The following is a 14,172-nucleotide window of genomic DNA, read 5'->3' on the forward strand; positions in this document are numbered from 1 at the left end:
GTCATCATTACTTTGTGAAGACTTCTTTGATTGTATGTCTGGGAAAAAAAACAAATGGACTTTCGGCATTACATGGAGATATAGACTTTTGTGATATAAACTGCAGCAATTTTTGCAGAGTTTCCTTTTTGTGTTTTGCTTTACTGCCTCTGTAGTAAGAGGCTTGCCTGGACAATATGGTGATGCAAGATGGGAGCCTGCCCACGGAGGGGCATGTTCAGGATTGCTAGGTCTCCTGCTATGGTGGGAGACCTCCCACCAGCAACCCTGCTGCTGCTTGGGGCAGAAGTGGGAGAAAAAGAAACCAAAAAACGACATCAGGCCAAGAGTGTGCTGTCTAGGGTTGCCAAGTCTATTTTGCTTACATCCACGCACTTCACCACTACACCAAACTATAACCGTTTATAGCCCTCAATGTCATTGGCCAAATGTACTGGGTGTCTATATGACAAGGCCTCTTGTGTTGCAACGCCAATATTATTTGGAATGCTGTCCTCCGACAGCCTTGTCTGATGTCTCTGACATTATTTAGGAAGTCTTTTAGTCTTTCGAAGTCTTTTAGGGAGACTGCCAAAACATACTTATTTCACCTAGCCGTCGGTTCTGCTCGCCTCAAGATTAGCTTGCTGCCTCAATTAGGTTTTACTGAGTTTTGATTTTCTGCCGCCCTTTACCATGTTATTTTATTTCAATGTTTTAGTTTAGTGTTTTGCAGTGATGGCTTTCTGTATTGTAAGCTGCCTGGGGGAGACATTTGTGCCAAAAGCCAGGGAGGTTTTTTGCCTTTTTGTTGTTGTTGTTGGTTTTTTGCCTTCAAGCAGGGCTCTTTTTGTAGAAAAAGCCCAGCAGGAACTCATCAGCATAATAGGCCACACCCAACAACAGGAACTCATTAGCATATTGGGCCACACCCCTGACAGCACAGCTCATTACCACATTAGGCCACACCCCCATATTACCAGAAGTGTGGTCATCCAGCCACACCCACCTTTTGCTTCTTATTCTGTTTACCTTGTTTGTTGTCAAAACCCAGGGCTTTTTTTTGTAGCAGGAACTCCTTTGCATGTTAGGCCACACACCCTTAATGTAGCCAATCCTAATGAGTTTCTGCTGGTCTGTGTGGCCTATTATGCTAATGAGTTCCTACTGGGCGTGGCCAACTTGGGAGCCAGCTGGAACTCCGTTCCTGTGCGTTCCTGCCCCAAAATAGCCCTCCCTTCAAGTCATATCTGATGTAAGGCAACCTTGTAGGGTTTTCAAGGCAAGAGACGTTCAGAGGTGGTTTGCCATTGCCTGCCTCCGTGTCATGATCCTGGTATTCTTTGGAGGTCTCATACCAAGGTTCTGGCCCATGGCTGGCCCTGCTTAGCTTCCGAGATCTGATGAGATCAAGCTCGCCCGGGCTATTCAGGTCAGGGCAAAAATCAGGGTAGCAGCAGTTAAATAAATAAAGTACAGAAATGCATACTGTAGAAGTAATTTTACATATTTTTGACTGCACTACAGAACTTTATGTAGCTATGATGAACGCACAGCTCTAAGCATACAGGCATGGCCACATTCCTTTTAGCATCACACAGACACAGTGGAGATGCATGCGTCATGTAGCTTTTTGTGCATCTCAGAGCTTCTGTGTGTGCCTTGGATATATGCAGAGGAAATAATCTAGCAAACAGGAAAGCCTGTTAAGCCCTGTCGCTTGCCATGAGAAATAAATGTTTGCATCTGCTTTGGATAGGTCCAGAATCTCACTGGTCGATGACTTCCCTAACAAATAAACAAAAGCCAGTGGGGGGAAATATCATTACTTTCTGCAGGGGTAGTGTTCCCAGTGTCTATGATTTACTTGTTGCAACGTGCTAGCCGTCAATGCTTCTCCATAAGAAAAACACATTGTGAAATATCTCCCCGGAGACAGCTTCTGTCTCTGAAGTGGTTAAACTCTGATTTGCTTCTTTACGGCATCTTTGAGGGATTCCAGGGATCACGGAAATAAGCCAGTGCTCAGCCTTCTTAATCTGTCAGACAAGCAAGCTGGGGAGGGGTGCGTTTCAAATGAAAAACTATTTCATGCCTTTTTGGAGATTAGTCTATGTGGAGGTTTTGTGAATGCCTTTGGCAGAGAGCCTCCGTTGGAATAACTGCTGTTGTTTTGAAACGCTGGCTTCCCCACCTTTAATATTGTAAACTCTACTCCTAGAAGTTCAATTACTGCAGTTTATGTTACTTATGATTTGTTCCTTCCTCTCTTTGCTGGTAGAATACCTACACTAATGCAGACAAGCTACTGGAAGCTGCAGAGCAGTTGGCTCAAACTGGAGAGTGTGACCCTGAAGAGATCTACAAGGCAGCGCGGCATCTTGAAGTGAGGATTCAGGACTTTGTCAGAAGAGTAGAACAGAGAAAACTTCTTTTAGACATGTCTGTCTCCTTCCACACTCACACTAAAGAGGTAAGATGTTTGTGGAGCAGTGGAATTTTCGTTGATATTGAGTCCCGTGTCACAAAGGCTACAACATGTCTAACAGTTTTAAGTTGCCGAAAGCATTGGATTGCGTGTGAAATGTACAGCATAAAAGCTCTGAAGACATGAACAACCTGTATGTTAGGTCTTTCAGACAGCAAATGTCAAACCGTCTCCTCATTTGATCTGCATGCCTTAACAGTGAAGGAATGTATAATTGTAAGATCATGTAAATTGTACAGCAGTCAGAACAGCAAGGTGCACTGTGTTCATAATAATTGCATAGGGACAGTGTAGCATTAATCATTATGATGGTGTATTTGAGTGGTTTAAAAGAATATCAAACAAATGGGATGATCGTCTGTGATGAATGTTCTTTTGAAGACGTCCATTTTAATGAAACATCAGTTAGTTTTACCATTTCTATGTTCCTCAGGTAAAACACAATTTTATTATCAGGATATAACAACATGTCCAATATTAAGTTTTGAATACATCCCTTTTCCAAATCACCGTCCCTTCCCTGATTCAGGCTTCCCGCAGCGCTCCCACTCCCACCATGTCTCGTTGTCTTATTCTTTTCCCTTCTCTTTAACATACTTAAAGTTCACATTTTCTTTTGTTACTTTTTTCTTAATTTTCAACCTTATAGGTAACCTATTCTATATCCGTTTCATTCTGACATATCTATAGTCTATTCTTAGTAATTATTAAAGCAAAACAAATTATTTTTGACATCCCAGTATTTCTCAATATAGTCTTTAAAGTCCTTCCAATCTGTGAAAAATTCCTCATCTTCTTTGTTATTTAACTTTCTTGTCATTTTATCCATTTCTGCCATGAAAAGTAACTTCTTTATCCATTCCCATAATTCGGGTATTTTTTCTTGCTTCCAGCATTGAGCATTGGTCATTCTGGACGTTGTGATCAAATACCATAACAATGTTCTCTTTGCTACATTCACTTCTTCCATTTTAAGGCCCAAAAGTAATATTTCTGGTTCTTTTTTAAAAGTACATTTCAAATTTTTCTGCATTTCATCATGAACCTCCATCCAAAAGTTCACAGCTTTATCACAAGTCCACCACATGTGGTAAAAGGAACCTTCTGCTTTTTTACACTTCCAACATACCATTTCTATGTTCCTAAAGCAAAAACCATCTTATACCTGGAGTTGATATTAATTTCTGGCCTGTCCCAAGTGTGCCCTGCATGGCTTTCAGTGACTCACAGTGGTAGCCTAAACATTTACACCCTTCTAAGTCCACTGAAGTCAATGGACTTGAAAGGGTGTCTGTTTAGGACTGTACTGTCCGTTAGGACCCCAGACTATATGCTGTTTTAGTCTAAGTGAAAAATGTTCAAAGATAAGGAGCTCTCACAGGAGAGGCAGAGAGGGCAGGGCGTTGGAACTGGTGGCTCCCGGGGTTGTAATTAAAGCATACTTCACTTTTCCCCCCTCTTTTGACCACTGGCTACTCAGCAGTGTGTGCCTTTGGAAGATAAATTTTACTCTGTGAGTAAGAAGGACTAATCTGAACCACTGTTTTTCATGCACTGTAGCGTTGTGTGCCACAGCACCCTTGATCCATGAAGAAACCCTCAGAAGCTGAAGGCTTTGCCAGTATTAGCTGAATTATGTACTACAAAAAAGTAATTCGTAACAAGATTCTGCAGCGTTAGGGGAGCCTGAGCAAACAAATGACTTCGGTCATAGATAAATTAAGTTAAAGGAGATGGTCTGCAGTACATACTTCTTTCCCCTTAGAGCCTTGCAAGGCGTGAAGGACTTTCAGCTGTGGATGAAGCAGGGTGGGAAAGTGTGCATTCATGTAATTAATCAAGTATTTCTGTGTTGGCGTCAAAGGGCCTGCCCATGTACTCAGATTACCAGGGTACTTAATAACTCTTGCATTGTGGTAGGTTTACCATTAAATAAGATTTAGACCCAGGGCTCTTTTTGTAGAAAAAGCCCAGCAGGAACTCATTAGCATAATAGGCCACACCCAAGAGCAGGAACCTATTAGCATATTAGGCCACGCCCCTGACAGCACAGCTCATTAGCACATTAGGCATATTGGGCCATACCCCTGACAGCACAGCTCATTACCACATTAGGCCACACCCCCATGTTACCAGAAGTGTGGCTATCCAGCCACACCCACCTTTTGCTTGTTATTCTGTTTACCTTGCTTGTTGTCAAACCCAGGGCTTTTTTGTAGCAGAAACATGTTGTAGCAGGAACATGTTGCATGTTAGGCCACACACCCCTAATGTAGCCAATCCTAATGAGTTTCTGCTGTTGGGTGTGGCCTATTATGCTAATGAGTTGCTGCTGAGTGTGGCCAACTCGGGAGCCATTTGGAACTCCGTTCCTGTGCGTTCCAGCCCAAAAATAGCCCTGTTTAGACCCCCTGCAATTTGAATGTGTGGTGAAGTATACCTGTGTGCTCATAATTGTTCTTTGGGGATGTGCACATGTCTCATCCTTCTGCTGTTCCAGCACAGTCTTGTCTCTTCTGAGGGGCTCTTTCTTTCCCCTCTATAATGTTTTCCCCCCCTCTCATGCGCATGTAACAGAGATAAGTAAGATAATAGGTAAAGCATGACAGTTTAGAGATTGCAAACAAACTCAAGCGGAGGGAAAATCATTTAATAGACAAGGTAGTGGTGACAGAGCAGTGAAATGAAAATTACTCCCACTCTTAGGATCATTGGGGGGAGGGGGGGAAGAGGAGCAATACATTTGCTCGAGAATGTGCTGTTCCCAGAAATGTCAGGGCATCTGTGCCCAGCATGCTGCATAAAATAACATGTTGTCAAAGCATCCCTAAATACTCGCGAGTCAAAGGATATGTTGCAGGCAGAAGGTTCTGCTCTTCCCCATCCCGACGCTGCACCCCGCTGTGATCAGGACCAGTGTTCCCCCTAAGCTGAGTTAGTGTGAGCTAGCTCACAGTTTTTTAGCCTCCAGCTCACAGATTTCTGTCTTCGCTCAGGAATGATGGCTCCAGAGCAAACTACTTTATGCAGTAGCCAAATCGCTCGCTCACAACTTTAATGTCAGTAGCTCACAAAGTAGAATTTTTGCTCACAAGACTCCACAGCTTAGAGGGAACATTGATCAGGACTCTGCTTCTGATGCTAGTTGCTCTGCCCACTAGCCCAAGTTGGATCAGAGCCTGAGTAGACCTAACTCCTCATTCACCATGTCACTCTGTTAAGTATGAGACATCAGTCAGCTCTTAACAAGTGAATTCAGGTTTTTTTTTTAGATTTTATAAACTTTATTGAAGATCAAACAGTACATTTGTAAATCATAGCGCACATACATAAGTTGAATCATGTTCATTTGTCAAACTCACAATTACAATTTTTGTTCCTGAATGAGCACTAACTTTAAAAACATTTGATTAGGCCTTTTCGCACCATCTAGCAGTAGACCGTGCTTGATGTTTGATAGATTTACGTATATTAGATATGAATGGTATCAGAGAGTTCCACAATCAGACACAGATTTACAAAAATGAAAGAATGGACGAGAAGGTAATATTTAGCATAAAAGACTGCCATTAAGAAAAAAATCAAGGTATAATACAGAGGGTTATGTGGTTGGCAATCTTGCGTAAGAATGTAGTCCAAAAATTCAGCTTGATTGGAATCAGACAAAACAACAACAGCCAAATAGAGCAAGGAGCTCTCTTTTAAACTTTCCGGGCTTGTAAAGCCATGCCCCCTAGTGAGTTAATGACCAATCATAACTCTCGCGTAACGACCAATGATATTCATTCCCTCCATAACCTGCCTTTGGTTCTGATTGGTCTACTACGCAGAGTAGCCAATCAGAACGTGCATTTCACGATACCAGCCCTTGGTTGAAGCTTACTGTATGTATGCACATACATAACACTCATAGCTGGAAAATGTATTTTCATGTTCAGGGAGCATCTAAATGTTTTAAGAAATGTAGGGCTGTCACTGAAACAAGCAGCTCGCTGTCAAGTCGTTCCCTCCCCCCCCCATGATATCTAGTATAGTATCCTAGTATCATCGTAACAAAGTTTGAGTCCAGTGGCACCACCTGAATCTAGTGTCATCATGTGTGTGTTCCCACATAACTAGCTGCTGGCTGTGGGCCTATGGAAATACACAGCTAGATAACAGCAAAAAAAGTTCCCTTGCTCGAAAGCCAGTCGAGTCCGACTCTAGGGTTGCAGGGCTCATCTCCATTTCAAAGCCGAAGAGCCAGCACTGTCCGAAGACATTTCCGTGATCATGTGGCCGGCATGACTAAACACCAAGGCACACGGAACGCTGTTACCTTCCCACTGAAGTGGTACCTATTTATCTACTTGCAATTTCTTGCTTTCGAACTGCTAGGTTGGCAGGAGGTGGAACTAGAGACGGGAGCTCACTCTGTCACGCGGCACATCTCTATCTCCGACTCTTTGCGACTCCATGGACCAGGTCACGCATGGTGGATTACTTGTTATCTAAAACACCGGAGTGGATGCCCTAACAGCAAACCATGGGGTAAATTGTACTAGACATTACAAAGGGGAAGGAGGGAGCACAAAACAAGGTTGCTGTTTTTACTAGCAGCCTCGTGTTTCTTATTATTCTTGGTTTTGCCCCAAATGTTCATAGCGGGATTACTAACTACGTATTGTGGCCTTCCAGGTACCTAATAAAAAACACTTGTTTTTGCCGTTAATGTCTGATAATGTAACTATCTTGTCCTTGTGCCTGAGAAAGAAGTATGTCTGGCTCAAAAATCTTCACACTCTCTTACCAAAAAAAAACCTGGTGAAAGAAATAACTTTTTCAATTTCATATCTCTGTAAGGAATAGGATGGAAATAATTCCATATTTGACTGATTATCAGCTATCAACTTGTGGCATCTGGACACTGTACAGATAGCATTGAATGAAGTTACTCAATCCCTCGTTGTAATGAATAATGGCGCAAACAACTTTATCTCTCTGTTGATCCAGGTTCATGTTTGCTCCAGGGGATTTACTCTGGTAATGTGAGTGGGGGGAGAGTAATTACTTCAGTTTATTGGAGCCCATTATTATCAGTAGGTAGAGATGTAAAATTTCCAGAAATTTTGAAGCTCAGAAAAAACCCTCGTTTTTTTCCTTTTTTTTTCTGGGGGAAAACATGAATTTTCGGAAAAATTGAAAAAAAATGCTACATTAGCACTTCTTTTTTCTTTTCCAGATTGAAAGTCATTCTGTTACTTTAGGAACATAAAACATGACTATGGACAATTTTACTTGGCATGAAATTATCACAACTAGTATATTAAAAATATAGTGTATCCAAACAGTTATTACAAACAGAATTTACTTTTTAAATAATATTTATTTGTAATTGTAACAAATGGAGCAACAGTCTCCTGAACTATTTGCTAGTTTATGTGGAAAACAAAAAACCTCCACAAAATAATTTTTAAAAATCCAGAAGTAACAATTATTCATAGGATTGAGCGATCAATAAATTGAAAGATTATTATTATTATTATTATTATTATTATTATTATTATCATCATCCATTGGAGAGTTCAGTTTGTAACCTAGGACTTGCTTGCCTTCAGTGCACAGAAATTAGATAAATCTGATACCATACATATTTTTTAGAAATGATTTGGAAAATATTTGAACACCTTGTCTTAAAATATTTTATTCATCATGTTAAAATAAAATGTTTTTTTTCTTTTTTCAATTTTTCCAATTTTTCGGAAAAAAAGAAAAAAGGCTTCAGGAAAAAAAGAGAAAAAACTGGGTTTTTTCTGAATTTTTCTGGGCCTTCACATCTCTATCAGTAGGTGACTCTTCAATTCCTATAAAAAGAGAGGGATTGTGCAGTGTTTCATTATTCACTCGCTTGTTGTTGTTCAGTCACACAGTCGAGTCCGACTCTTTGCGACTCCATGGACCAGGTCACTCTCTACATAGCATAAATAATCTTTACATCTGTGACTTCACATTGGCCTTAAATTTGGCCAGTACTTTTTCCTGTTCCCATCATGTTGATTATTTCCTCTGAGTGGAAAATGAAAATGTTTCTAGTAATTATGAGCCCAGGATAGCTGCATAGTACAGTGTGACTTATTGGCCCCTAGACCTTTTTTGGGGGTGGTGGATTACTTGTTATCTAAAAATAAGATTTAGTTCAAGAAATTAAGAGACTGGGAAAGTGTCTTCTAGCAGTACATGATGCTCTCATCCAGAAGAACCTAAAATGCTACTAAACTCCTACTGAATACCTCCATCTGTGATTTTCAAAATAAAAAGATGAGAAAGGGGTTGGAATTCTTTGGGAGTCAGTATACTTATGAGCCCATACTCTTATAAATTTAGCGAATGAACATTTAAAGAGACAATTGTACAAAAGTGTTGCATGCACAGACAGCCCATATAAGTTGTAACTCTTCTCAGGTGGTTTCCACACGTGGAGGGACCTGTGTAGTTTTGCTGTTGCTGGTATAATTGCATACAGGGCTTTTTTTGTAGAAAAAGCCCAGCAGGCATTAGCATAATAGGCCACACCCAACAGCAGAAACTAATTAGCATATTAGGACACACCCCTGACAGTACAGCTCATTAGCATATTAGGCCACACCCCATGCCTTCCCTTGGCTTGCCCGGGCACCCCACGGCTGTGGGGAGCCCAGGCAAGCCGGCCCTTGGACAGGCCGGGGAGGGCCCCTGATCCTTCCAGGGGTCCCCCGGCCCTCCTGCCCCGGAGTCGCCCGGGGGGTCACTCTCCAGACCTTCCCTCTGTAGCCACACACGCAGAGGTTTTGGCTGTAGTGGGCGTGGCCAACTCTGAACCCAGCTGGAACTCCGTTCCTGTGCGTTCCTGCCCCAAAATAGCCCTGATTGCGTATAAAGTGCAGCAGCAACAGGGGTTCCACATACAGGTTTCCCTGCAGTTTCCCTGCCTCATTTTCTCCATCCCACATTTTCCCACCCACATAGCAGTCATCCAGGCTTTACTGTGATCTCTCCCAAAACTATGGAGCAAAGCATGTTTGAAGAAGATCAGAGAAAGGCCATGGGAGTCTCAGATGCATGGGAGTGCACAAACGTTTCGTGATGCTGTGGGGAAGCAGGAAGAAAACCTGTTTCTCAACAGGATTGAACCAATGCGGAAATGGTCTCATTTGCCAGTTGCCTAAGAAAAATTCCCATGATAAGTTGCAATATACTACACAGGTTCTTTTCTACTTGTATTTTATTTGAAGAACATAAGAAGAGCTCAGTGGTCCCTCAAGTCCAGCATCCTGTCTCACGCAGTGGCCAACCAGTTCCTCTGGAGGTTCAACAACAGGGCAAATAAGATGAGGCCTTCTCCTGATGTTGCCTCCTGGCACTGGGATTCAAAGATTTACTGCCTCTGAATGTGAAAGTTCCCTTAAGTCACCATAGCTTGTAGCCACTGATAGACCTATCCTCCATCTATCTGTCTAATCCCCTTTAAAGCCATCTATGGGCACAACTAAACCATATGGCATCCCTGGGGACAGTCTGAGGATGCCGTAGCCATTTTACTGTAGGGATTCTCTTGCTTTAAAAATGCCATGGTGCAGATGGGAGGAAAGGCTCCTCTCCCCCACCTCCCAGCTATTTTTTTTAAGAGGCCAAACCCCTGAGACATTTGAGTTCTTGAGAAATGGCACAGACAGGGAAACAGGAGTCCCTGCTCTCCATGTGCTAGTTCTTGAGCAGGATGGGTCCCTGTAGTATTTTTAAAGTAAAAGAATAATTAGTTATTTAAAGAAGTATTTCCTTTCCTTTTTTTTTTTCCCTTTCCTGAATCTATCCTGAATCTACTGCCCATCGACTTCATTGGATGCCCCCAAGTTCTTGTGTTTTGGGATTGGGAGAAGAAGTTATCTTTGTCCACTCTCTCTACCTGGTGTATAATTTTATAAACCTCTATCACGTCCCTGCTTAGTAGTCTCTTTTCCAAACTGAAAAATCTCAGGCTCTGTAGCCTTTCTGTTGGGCACTATGTTGGGATTCTTTGATTCAGTATCGATGGTCGTATTGCAAACACAAGAGCACACACTTAGTAAAAGAAAAATATCTTTACTATAAAACAAAATAAAACATGGGTATAGTACTTTGGATAAAAGAAATAAAATAAACTAAAATAAAAGGTTACATACTTGCAGTTGCTTTCAGTACTATATGCTAACAGCTACATCCCAGTAGTCATGTATGGCTGCGAGAGTTGGACTATAAGGAAGGCCGAGCGCCGAAGAATAGATTCTTTTGAACTATGGTGCTGGAGAAGACTCTTGAGAGTCCCTTGGACTGCAAGAAGAACAAATCAGTCAATCCTCAAAGAAATCAACCCTGACTGTTCCCTGGAAGGCCAGATAATGAAACTGAAGCTCAAATACTTTGGCCACCAAATGAGAAGGGAGCACTCACTGGAGAAGACCCTAATGCTTGGAAAGATTGAAGGTCAAAGAAGACGGGGACGGCAAAGGATGAGATGGTTAGACAGTGTCAAAGATGCAACGAACATGAAATTGAGCCAACTTCGGAGGACGGCGGAAGACAGGAGGGCCTGGCGGGAGATGATCCATGGGGTCGCGAAGAGTCGGACTCGACTGTACGACTGAACAACAACAAACAATAAAAACAGATTAAAAACCAACCAGAAACCTGATGTATCACAACACTAACACAATATAAACCAAGTCAGAAAAAAGCTTGCCTGGATAAGATAGCTTTACACTGCCATTTGAACTGAATGGGAGAAGAGACATCCCTTACTTCATGAGGCCGCCACAGATAACACCATTGCCCTGACGGTCAGATATCTTGCCTCCTTTAAGGAAGCAGAAGAGAGAGAAAAGCTTGTTTTGAGGATCTGATGGTTTGTCTGGGCTCGTATGGTGGGAGGCAGTCATTCAGGTTTGTACTTGCACAAGACCATTTCAAAGTAGCTTCCTAGCCATTTCAAACTCTTCTTGAATTGTAGTAAACAGCCCGTTCTAAATGGGTTGCTATTTAAAATGAATTGATATATATGGGGTCCGGTCACACGCAGAATTAGCCGCGCGATAGGGACAAATGCCGGATGGATTTTACGGGCATGATCACATGAAAACATCTGGCAAGTATCCCGCCCCCATCAGCAACCCAGATCGCCTGGCTGAAGAAGCGGATTTAAAAGATACCGGGGAAAGTGCACTAGTTTCCAGGAAACGCAGGGCCCAGGCGGGCGTCAGATCACGGTAAGTGCTGGTATCCCATTGCATCCGGTGGTGTGCGCACAAATGCGGAACTGTACATGCATACAAACGCATACAGCTGAACTGCGTCGCTTCTTTGCCACGCTTTACCATCAACGTGTGATCACGGCTGAGGGCATGTGCACGGAGGCTCGGGGAAAACGTCTGATCACAATACCCCGCTTCAATGTGCTCTGGAGCAAAAAACCTCGCTTCGCCCCCGGATTATCTCGCTGGTGTGACTGGGATCACAGTTGAGCAGTGGCAACCTGTATACCTGCGACAGACAGCTCTATACTGCAACATAATGCTATACTACTCCTATGCTAAAAAAATTTCAGTTGTCTGCCAAAATTGGAGACTAAGCTCTGTGTCAGAGACTTGTGAAGCATCCAATCTGCCAGGATTCTAAGAGTAGCATCTTGAGTTATGCAGAGTCACTTTTTCAGAGCCCTAGTGCTATGCAGGTCCTACATCTCTTGACTATGCAGGTCCTACATCTCTTGACTATGCAGGTCCTACATCTCTTGACTATGCAGGTCCTACATCTATGCAGGTCCTACATCTCTTGACTGGGGTTTTGTGGAATGTTTCAACACAGAGAAAACTTCATGGTTCCTTCCAGAGGGTGTAATAAATCACTTGCTTTTAGTGCAGAGTCCTGCATCTGCTAGAGATGCACATTATACTATCAATTTACACCGGTTGAAGTCTGGACTAATAATTCTGACACTGATTATTTTCACCCAACTTTGTCCTTGATCTGTAAATAAGCACAGGATTTGACTTTTCCTGGACTGTGTTTGCTTTTAATCAGTTCCAGATACATAGTTACAGACAAATTAAGAGTATTTAAAACGGGACAGTGCTTTTTATCATTCGAAAAAGTAGTGGGGCCACAGTTTATGAGTATCTGACTATTTAGCAATACCAGCCAACATAGCATGGGATGGAGGGGTAATGAAATCCCCACACAGATGTCCTTGGGCTTTTACATCCTGAGTATAGCCAACTTAGACATTTATTCTGAGAAGATATTATTCTTGGTTGTATTAATCTGGCCTCTACAGAACTACATCTTCAGATTTTAGTCATTGCATGGGCAGGGATTCTAATTACAGATCTTCCTTTTACAAAGCATCAGAGTCATCTTAACTTTGACCCTTCGTGGTCTGGGAACCACATATTTGAAGGACTGTCTCATTTCACATGTCCCTGTGCTCCGACTAGGGTCTGCAGGCAAACCATCGTTGACTATCCCACCGCTTAGATTGGCTTGTCTGGCCTCGATGAGGGCCCAGGCCTTTCCCATCAAGGCTTCTGCTCTCTGGAATGGGCTCTTTGAAGACTGAGGGGAGCTCCCTCCTTGGAGATCTTCAGGAGGCACCGCAAGGGCTTGTTATTTGCCAGGGTTTTTGAGGAGGTTTGAATGGCAGGACTCTTTAAAGGGAGGAGGGAGGGAGAGATTTGGGGTTTGTTGTTTTATTCTGGTCTTAACTGAAAATGGGTTTAAACTATTATTGTAAGCTTCCTTGAACCACACGGCAGGGTGACGTATAAATATTTTAATAAATAAACAGAAATAACCAAATGTATAAGCTTTAAGGATGAATAGTATCTAGTTCCTATATTTCTTGCGATAATACTCAAGTCACCATGTAGGGGCGTGGCAGTCCTCCACCCCATGCAGAGTGCAGTTTTTGGACTTGCTACATGTTGGAGCTGAACCAAAACCTACTTGAAAAGCTCTGAGCCCATTCTGGAAATATGTGCAAAATGAGGAGGAGGAGGAGATTGGATTTATACCCCACCCTTCACTCAGGAGTCTCAGAGCGGCTTACAACTCTCCCCTTCCCCTCCCCACAACAGACACCCTGTGAGGTAGGTGGGGCTGAGAGAACTCTGACAGAAGCTGCTCTTTTTCAAGGACAGCTCTTATCAGAACTACAGCTTGCCCAAGGTCATCCAGCCAGGTGCAAGTAGAGGAGTGGGGAATCAAACCCGGTTCTCCCAGATTAGAGTCCATGTACTTAACCACTGGAGCTGCGGTGGCTCAAGTGGTTAAGACGCTGAACTGCAGGCTGTGGAAGGTCGGTAGTTAAGCAGTTCGAGACCCGGGTGCCGCATGACGGAGTGAGCTCCCGTCTCTAGTTCCAGCTCCTGCCAACCTAGCAGTTCGAAAGCAAGAAATTGCAAGTAGATAAATAGGTACCACTTCGGTGGGAAGGTAACAGCATTCCGCGCGCCTTGGTGTTTAGTCATGCCGGCCACATGACCACGGAAACATCTTCGGACAGCGCTGGCTCTTCAGCTTTGAAACAGAGATGAGCACCGCAATCCTAGAGTCGGACTCGACTGGCTTTCGAGCAAGGGAACCTTTACCTATTTTTACTTAACCACTGCACCAAACTGGCTCTCTGAGATGTTTCTGGGCTGTGCTATACTCACCTT

General features: G+C 42.9%; 1 protein-coding gene across 1 annotated transcript in view; it reads left to right on the forward strand.

Annotated features, from left to right (window-relative positions):
• The window catches only part of LOC107125643 (kalirin), a gene marked incomplete at both ends in the record, with an annotated part of 264,080 nt that overhangs the window by 153,251 nt on the left and 96,657 nt on the right, over nt 1-14,172 (forward strand). The window contains one exon of the mRNA XM_015429084.1: nt 2,261-2,452. Within this exon, the coding sequence (XP_015284570.1) occupies nt 2,261-2,452 (192 nt within the window). The remainder of the gene's footprint in view (nt 1-2,260; nt 2,453-14,172) is intronic.

Source organism: Gekko japonicus, unplaced genomic scaffold (assembly GCF_001447785.1).
Source record: "Gekko japonicus isolate JY-2015 unplaced genomic scaffold, Gekko_japonicus_V1.1 scaffold1791, whole genome shotgun sequence".
NCBI lineage: Eukaryota > Metazoa > Chordata > Lepidosauria > Squamata > Gekkonidae > Gekko > Gekko japonicus.